At 41.4% G+C, this 9,706-nt stretch overlaps 1 protein-coding gene across 1 annotated transcript; it reads left to right on the top strand.

The window, feature by feature from the left end:
- Positions 1-5,526: 5,526 nt before the first annotated feature.
- Positions 5,527-6,027, top strand: LOC115653551 (interferon beta-like). Its single transcript, XM_030566955.1, has one exon. The coding sequence runs from the start codon at positions 5,527-5,529 to the stop codon at positions 6,025-6,027; it is 501 nt and encodes a 166-aa protein (XP_030422815.1).
- The last annotated feature ends 3,679 nt before the right edge of the window (positions 6,028-9,706 follow it).

Genomic DNA, 9,706 nt, shown 5'->3' on the forward strand with positions numbered 1-9,706 from the left:
AGTAGGTGTGCTTCTTCCAGGCCCAGTTATACAGTAGCCAAAATTTCACAAGCAGGTCTAAAAATGGGGGGGGGGGAGAGGTTTCCATGAAAAGAGTTGGTGCCACCTCGGCCTTGCTGACTTTCTTGGTTTCCTGTAGATGCCAACAGAATAGGCAACAACAGTCTATTTGGAAGATCTACATCTGCTTTTTCTATTCTATGCTTTTTCCCAGTTTAGTCATTACTGATGGGGAATTTACATAAAGCCTCTGAAGATAGTATGTAAAAGTGAAGAATTAAAATGGCCTGCTTGAAGAGTGGTTATGTCAAGTTGTTTCTATGCTTTGGCTGGGCCAATATTTTTCTTGCCCATTCTGTCAAAGTAAAGTGTCTACATTTTATATGCTAACCTCTAGTGTTTTCATTAGAGCAATTTCCCCCCTCAGCAAGTCATCCAAGTTTGGGAAATATAGAAAAACCATGATGCTAATTATTTGTTTGTTTGTATTATAGTGTAATATACCACCATTTTCAATCCTGTGTTGCACATTATCGAATGCAATAAAGTATGGGATCCTATCTGGGTTAGCCTCACTCCATACTGATTTTGCAGTTTTGACATCAATACCCGCACAAGGAAATAAGGAAACAGATCAACAGAGCCAGACATGTACCCAGAAGCCTCCTACTGCAAGACAAACCGAAGAAAGAAACCAACGGGACTCCACTGGCCATCACATACAGCCCCCAGCTAAAACCCCTCCAACGCATCATCAAGGATCTACAACCCATCCTGGACAATGATCCCACACTTTCACAGGCCTTGGGTGGCAGGCCAGTCCTTGCCCACAGACAACCTGCCAACCTGAAACATATTCTCACCAGTAACTACACACCGCACCATAATAACTCTAGCTCAGGAACCAATCCACGCAACAAACCTCAATGCCAACTCTGCTCACATATCTACACCAGCGACACCATCACAGGACCTAACCAGATCAGCCACACCATCACTGGTTCATTCACCTGCACATCCACCAATGTAATATACGCCATCATATGCCAGCAATGCCCCTCTGCTATGTAACATCGGCCAAACTGGACAGTCTCTACGGAAAAGGATAAATGGACACAAATGAGACATTAGGAATGGCAATATACAAAAACCTGTAGGAGAGCACTTCAACCTCCCTGGCCACACTATAGCAGACCTTAAGGTGGCCATCCTGCAGCAAAAAAACTTCAGGACCAGACTTCAAAGAGAAACTGCTGAGCTTCAGTTCATCTGCAAATTTGACACCATCAGCTCAGGACTGAACAAAGACTGTGAATGGCTTGCCAATTACAGAACCAGTTTCTCCTCTCTTGGTTTTCACACCTCAACTGCTAGAACAGGGCCTCATCCTCCCTGATTGAACTGACCTCGTTATCTCTAGCTTGCTTGCTAGCATATATATACCTGCCCCTGGAAATTTCCACTACATGCATCTGAGGAAGTGGGTATTCACCCACGAAAGCTCATGCTCCAAAACGTCTGTTAGTCTATAAGGTGCCACAGGATTCTTTGCTGCTTTGACATCAAACTGATTTGCCTTGGTGCTTCAGAACAGCTAGCGTGCACTCTGCTTGATATTTGCTTTAGAGTTAGGCAGGGAAAAGTGGTCAGACAAAAGGATAACATAAGATTGCATGGATATGGAATTGACAATTTTGACATTAGTCAAACAAGCAGCATTTGGTTCATGGCCATGCACATACATTGTGCCCTGTGCAGAAGATGACGACTATGTATTAGCAACTTGGAATGCATTAGCTGGTGCATAGCTTTGCCCCCTTGTTTGTGAACCACATTTCCTTGGGCAATGTAGTAGTGTGGGGCACCTGGACTGCATCTTTTAACATTATCTTGAGCACTAGATATATACCCTGTACTTGGGGAAAGGATCACCACACCTTATTCTGGCCCTGTATCTACCTGAGAACTCCCAAGTTATTGCTTTGTTAGGTAGAGCACTTGGTTTCCATTGCTATTAGTCATTAAACTACCCTAATTATCCAAGGATCCAGGATTGTTCATTCTAATCCAATGTGTTCAAATACATTTGAAACATTTGGTAAAAGGTTGTAAATAAGGATTAAAAACAAATCAATACTTGAGCTTTTTTTCTTAAGCTTGAGGACATGCTATGCATTGTACATCTTAAGTTCATCTACTGCTGCTTATCTACCACCTGTCATCACTGCTTATGACATTAGAAACAACTTGCTATGGAAGTTATGAGGTCAGAGAAAGGGGAAGATTATGGTATGCAAATATCCTTAGCAAGAAAATGAGGCAAGAAATACAGAACACGAGGCCAAATGGTGCCACCTCTCAACAAAGCTAAAAAAACTTGCTTTGGGTGGAATATTTAACCTCTTAGCCTGCTGGTCTGGCATGGAATAGCTGCACTGGTGCTCTCGTGGTACAGACAAATGGGGTTCCTATATACCTCATACATTGGTTGTCACCTACTGCAGCACAGACCTGTCTAGTGGCTACACCCACAGCCCTCCATTCTGCTGCAGAGAAAGGCACGAAGAGTCCAAGGGGCATAGAGACTTCCCAGCACACACACTGCTCTCAGCACAGTACAGCTATTCTGCTTATATTTTGCTTTTGTTTATAAACAGAGGGTAGGGCAGCAAATGTGACTTAATATAGTGGTTAATTAGTTTCTAAAATGTTTGAGAGGTTTTCTACTCTAGGAGGTGCCAGCTTTCATTCTTTTACACAGCAAAACTGAGCTAAATTGAAGAACATGTCATCTGATCTTATGAGGTCTTGCCCAAGAAAAGCAAGTATGTCTTAGACCACTTCACCTATTTACATTGTAGAGACAGTCTCCCTTTGTACAGCTTATAGCAGATCTAGAGTATCTTATATCCTGAGATGCAGGACTGAAGGACATAGGCCTGGGAAAGACTTCTGTAACCACAACACATTTTCGGTGTGTATATTTTCCTCACATAATGTGCCTGAACTGTTTAAAGCATTTTGCTCAATTTTACATAAGGTGGTTACATCTTTACAAAAGGAAAGATGATCTTAAGTATAATGTACATTTATAATGTACCATGTGCAATATAAAAGTGATGCTTCATGGCCAATGCAATGTTATAACAAATACATACATATGGGACTCAGTTATGGCTCTAAGAGTGGGAGGGGAGCTGCACTGCCTGAGTGGTGGAGGTACAGAACATCACACCATGAAAATATTCCATTTTTTCTGGGAGGCTTAAACCCTCAATAGCTGAACACATCTCTATGAAACTGTCAGTCAGAGACAGCAGTGGCCCTGGCCTTGCGGCCAAGCAAGTCAGTATGTAGAGCTTTCCTCTGGGTGTCTTCTTACGGAAAGGACCAGAATATCCACGACTACATGCTGAAATGGAACTTCAATTATGGGGAGTGGCTGGAGTGGGGCCTTGACCTGGTCATATTGCACCTGGGAGCCATACAAACTCTTCTTCAAAGTCTAACTTCTTCATTACCTCTACAGTGCAGAGGAGAACCTCCTGACAATCATTCCATCACATTGTTTTTAAGCTGTGCTATGTAGAAGAATCTTTTAATGTACTTAAGATGTTATCCATCATCTATGTAATGTAATGTGATGTTATCCATCATCTATGACTTCAGGTCTTCCTGTGAGAAAGCCAACCACAGGTAGAGAAAAAGGGAGGAAAACACAACTAATACATCCCCACTTAAGCTCAGCCTTATCATCTCACTAGCAGGCAAGAGGAAACAGTTTGCCCAATAGAAATAGATGATGTGATGGCTTCTGCACAGAACACAAAATCTTTCTACACAGAGCACCCGAGTAGCTGCATCACTTCTAGGGCCTAATCAGACATGCCTTTCAGTCCCTATGAGTGTGGTTCCATTACAGCCACCCTGTCAGGGCTGCCCCAGGGTTAGGTGCCAGGGATGGAAAGCTTCAAGTAATAAGAGCGACGAAAAGAATGGTCTCATTCATATATTGCGTTAGCTTTCAGTACCCAGCAACATCTTCCCCTGGGATTTCACCCTGGTGTGGAATACAGATGCCCAACACCCCTGGAAAGTCATGGGAGAATGGGGAGCATAAGCCAGGACAATCGGGGGGCTCTGATAAGTCTATTTTCTCTGCTTTGCAGAGTGTCTTTCAAAAATTTGAAGCTAAAATCTCAAATTTCTTATAAAAATGCAGGAAGACTTGGGAGACTCTAACCAAAATAATATGCACAAAAATGTTTTCATGGTTTTTTCATATGATTTTTCTTTTTTAATTTCAGTGTTTTCTTCTTGAATGAAAACACATTTCCCTGCCATGATGGAAACTCCAGCACAAAAGTCTGTGCTAGGGCTTGAGAACCAGACAATGAAATGTGACCACAGGAAGTGAAGAGAATTAAATAAACTAGAAGAATTTCCCTGCCCAAACTGAAGAGAAGGCAAATGTTAAAAGAGAAGGAACCAACAAAAATGGTGAACACTGAATTTGATTTTTTTTTAATTATTTGAATTCTTTCATCTCAGGGACACAATTGGTAAAAAATACATAATGAGACTTCTCTGCATAACCTCCTTCTGACCACATTATAAATCATAGTCATCCATGTGGGTACCTCTCTAGCATGTGTTACTATACTAATTGCTCATCCTGTTTTATAAATTAGTCTCAATTTTTCACTATTGTCACTGTTGGAGTGATCAACAGGACATGATATTCACACTTTCCAACTGCAACTATTCATCAGCTACAGTATGTATATAAAGACCTGGAAATAAATAATGAGTTAAGGTTTCATTTTCTCTGAGCATTCTAGCTCCTGTGGTTTCCCAGAAGGAAAATACCGATGGTTTCTGCTGTCTACATTTTAAATGTGCCTTCTAACTTGGAAGAAATGGTTAAAGTTGAGATTTGCCAATATTTTTGGCAGGACTAACCCTTTCCTCCCATATTTACTTCCTCCATGTCTAGCAACCTTTAAATATTCCTAAACTATTTCTGTCTCTTAAATGAAGGAGTTTATGAATAGGAAGTGCACCGGCTGATGAATTGGAGGTCTTTTCTGTACCATTTTGGAATTGTGGATGATCTTCTTAAATTATAAAAATTAACGTATGATAAAAAGGCTGCATGTGTGTGGATCCAACATGAGTTAGCAGGGTTGTGTACTGTCATGGGTGGTCACTTTCACAAAAAAGAAGGAGGAAACATAGTAAAAACCAGAAAATAGCAAGAAAAACAGAAAGAAAAACTCTGAAACCTTCAAGAAGGAAAATGTTGTAAACAGAAAATGATCAAAGAAACATTCTCCAACCAAATACTTAAATTCAGAGACATGAAGGAAAGACACGACAATCTACATAGGACCCTCAACAAACTCCAGGCTCAAGGTTCCACACAAAGAAAAGGACTGTATAGACATCATCATGACCTCCAGGTGTTTGCTGCATGTTTGCCTCATACTTCTCTTCTCCACTGAAATCTCATCTCGGCTCTGTACCATGCTTCACTTCCAGCAGAACAAAGTGAACAAAGAGAGCTTGGAGCTTCTGAAGAAAATGAGCAGAAATTTCCCCTCACAATGCATACGTGAAAGGACAGCTTTGAAACCCACCCAGGAAGTTTCCCAACTCCCACTGTTCCAGAAGGAGAATGCCAAGGTGGCAATCCAAGAGATCCTCCAAGAGATCTTCAACATCTTTAGCAAAAACCTCACCCAAAGTACCTGGGATGGGACTTCTATAGTCAGGTTTCAAAATGGACTTTACCAGCAAATTCAGTGGCTGGAGGCATGTTTGAGAGCACAGATGGAGAAGGACTTAATCAACCCACAAAGTGAGGACCTCCAGCACAGCAGTCAGAAAGTGAAACAATACTTTCAGGGGATAGATGCTTTCCTGAAAGAAAAGCAATACAGCTTGTGTGCCTGGGAGATCATTGGCATGGAAATACCCAGATGTTTCGTACTGATTGACAAACTCACTAGAAGCCTTAGTAATTAAGGCACACTACCAAGCTTTTCCCTGGAGTTAATGACCTAACATTAGTATAATTTTTACAGCTGAACAGAGATAGTGGATATTTTATATCAGAGGGGTAGCCGTGTTAGTCTGGATCTGTAAAAAGCAACAAAGTACACATATGTGGAATCCTCAGGCACCTCACCAGCACTTTGGTCATCAGATAATGATACTTTCCTCCCTCCCACACCACAAAGTACTCTAACTTCGACAGATGTAGTGTGTTTCTACGATTATCATCATTGCTATTAATCTGTCCCCATGAGAACTATTTCTAGTATTCCAAGGTTTGAGAAGCTTTCTAGAGACTTTTAAAAAATATTCACATACTAAATGACTTGCCAACTTATGTGTGGAAAAGATATTTTCATTTAATTTATTGAGATCAATTCAATGAAAATTATATTTTTCCCTTTATGTTTCAACTATTTCCTATTTCATTTCAGCTCTGGATGCTGCAACTACTGAGGTAAAAACAGGAGGATGCAGTGGAGTTCCTCCTCTCTGCTGATTCTTCCCACAGTCATTTCTAACACTCCATAATGCTTGACGTATTATGCAAACCACTCACTCTATTATGGAATTCCAACTGCACAAAGTACATTTTATGTGATAATATTCTGTTCATTTACTCTGTGTTTAAAATGAAAAATGAAGGATATTGATGCAAAATAGTTACAAGACAATTAAGAATTTTAAAAGAAAGGGTTGGACCTTAAATACTGTTGACATTATGTATTTGCTATATATTTCTGTGGTTCAACTCTTCTCTAATCAAATCTCACCTCTGAACTGTAACATGCAATATAACCACAGTTAAACTGCATAACACATGTGAACTGGAACAGCTTCCAAACAAAGAGGTGTGGATAATTTTCCTATAATGTCAGAACAAAGAGAGATTTCAGGTGGCACCAAGAGGTTCTCAAGTTCTGAATGTCCCTGACAATCCAAGAAATCTTCCAACATATTTCCTGCTGCTTTTGCAAAAATCTCTCCCAAGCTACCTGAGATGGGAGTTCCATTCAGAGAGTCCAACATAGCCAGCTGGCTGATGAGTCTATCTGGAGACATGCTTGGTTGCAATGATGGAAGGTGGGACTCTCTAATCAGGAAGGAAGAAAGGACTTTCAGTTCACCAGGATGAAAGTGAAGAGATATCATTTATTTCCTAGCAGAGAAGCAGTTCAGCCTCAGTGCTGGCAAGAGAATTCAAGTGGAATTAGAAAGTTTTCAACTATGGGACAAACTCACAAAGAAGTTTAGATATTAAAATACCAACCTTTTAAAAAATACTAACTGAAATAAATTAATATTTTATACATGATGTAAAATGAGATGCAGTGAATTTTAAAAGGTGTTGCTACTATTTATTCTACTTGTGCATTGTGGAAATATATTCAGATCATTTTACTGGATTTGTAACACTATATTTATGTCAGTCTACTATTTATTTATTCATATTTATGACATCATAGGTATTTATTGCTTATAAATAAAATATTATATCATGCAAAATGGGAGCCTCCAACAGTAGTGATTTGTATTAAACACCTATATAAACAAAAACAAACCCCAAACCAAACCAACTCCAACTCTGTAATTGTTCATCCTTAAAACTCCAATTCCAGAAAGTACTTAAGCATACATGAGACCCATCCCACTGGAGTTCGTGCTTCAAGCTGGGAACACACTTAAATACACTGATGAATCTCAAGTTCACTGGTCTTCCATATGAAAAAAATATAAACTGTGTAATAATTAGTCTTTCCACTGTAACAGACCACATGGATCTCTATCCCTTTTTCCTCTTCTACCTTTTACTAGATTATTTTTTCCTAACACCGGTAGTTGTGGATGGTTGGTGTAGAAGATGGTTATGTAAGGAGAGGTAGTTTGGTGTTCTCTCCCTACCAGTCAAGTTTGCATGCCCTGCCAAAAACAAACCAATTAAACTCATTTGTAACAACTAGCCTATCTATGCCCCCACAAAATCAGGTTAGCCTGCATTCACACCCCCAACCTAAAATCAATTACAATTCCATGTATCCAGCTCGTCTCCACAATAGATTTACAAGCAATCATCCCCCCTTTAAGTGTGTGTGCACACGCATTCCCAGATTTGCACGTCCTCTCCTTCCTCGCAGCTGACTTCTATGTATGTGCCCAGCCTAAACTAAATTCATTCTTGTGTGCCAGACAGCAGAGCTCCTGATAGCTGGGTCAAGTGCACCCTCCCCCAGGGCAGCCCAGAGGATAAAGGGGGCCTGGGGTCTTCAGGGGCGGGGGGCCCCCGCTTCGGTGGTAATTTGGTGGTGGGGGGTCCTTCTGCTCCAGAACCCACCACCGAAGTGCCCCAAAGACCCACGGTGGGGGGCCCCCTGCCGAATTACCGCCGAAGACCCAACACTTTGGTGGTGGGTCCCGCTTCGGCTGTAATTCGCCAGCAGGGGTCCTTCTACCCCAGAGAGGAAGGACTCTCCACCGCCGAAGACCCGTAGTGGAAGAAGCTTCTGAAGCCTGGGCCCAGCAAGAGTTTTCCAGGGCCCCTGGAGCGAGTTGAAGACGCTGCTCCGGGGGCCCTGAAAACTCTCATGGGGGCCCCTGCGGGGCCCGGGGCCTGGGGCAAATTGTCCCACTTCCCCCCCGCCCCCAGCAGCCCTGTTCAGCAGAACCAGAAGGTGCAGTAGCATATGCATCACTCCTGCTCTGACAACGAGCATAAGACCAGTTGGTGCAGACTCAAAAGTCAGTCAAACTGGCACAAGGGAACGGGGCCAGGACAGGTGTTGATTAATCACTTTCTTGAACAGCTACTGACAATAGGGGCCCTACAGAGCTCCATATGGATTTTAAAGCTGTCCTGCCACAGTGGAATGTGAATGTCTCCTCCAATATAGCTACCCTTGTGGGCACAAGGAAGTACAAAGTGCAACCTCTTATCTCTACAAGAATGAATCTGACTCAGTCTTTAATGCTCCCTGGTTGTGGTGGGGAGGACAGTGTTGATATCAGGCTTAGAAACAGTATTAGAAATGTTTAAAGATTTCAAAGCCATGTAAGAGAGTTAGACACATTTTCCACAAGGCATAGTAATGGGTGGTGATGGAGTACAACTTCTCCATTTGAGGGGAAATATCACATTTTGATATGCTCTTCAAATACTTTGAAAGCCAATATCCTTTAAATGGAGTGCAATATAGATCACAAGAGATAAAGTAGATACCAGCAGAAACTACCAGCAGAGTAAATGGTTGCTTTTTGAATATGTAACACTTTGTGTTAAAAAATTAAGTTCTCTTGTCTTATCCAGCAGAAACTCCTGATTCCAGATAGTGGCACAGGGTGTGATAGCATACTACTGAGCACAATGTTTATGATATGGGAGGATGCTGCTGTACTGTGACTTTCTCAATATGTTGTTCTTATCTTTCAAATCATACTGCTCTGCTGCCATTCAGCAGTTGCAGGAAAAGATCTATCATCTGAATAAGCAGAGACTAATATTTGATTTGGATGATTACTCAGCAGGTGTCTCATCATCACCATGGTGTTTAGTTTAATTATTTTCCCTCAATTTATGTACGTTTTGCAGTGAATACATATAGTATGGGAGAGATCATTAGGATTCTGATAAATCTGACCTCAGACCGCTCCAGAG

Source organism: Gopherus evgoodei, chromosome 6 (assembly GCF_007399415.2).
Source record: "Gopherus evgoodei ecotype Sinaloan lineage chromosome 6, rGopEvg1_v1.p, whole genome shotgun sequence".
Classification (NCBI taxonomy): Eukaryota; Metazoa; Chordata; order Testudines; family Testudinidae; genus Gopherus; species Gopherus evgoodei.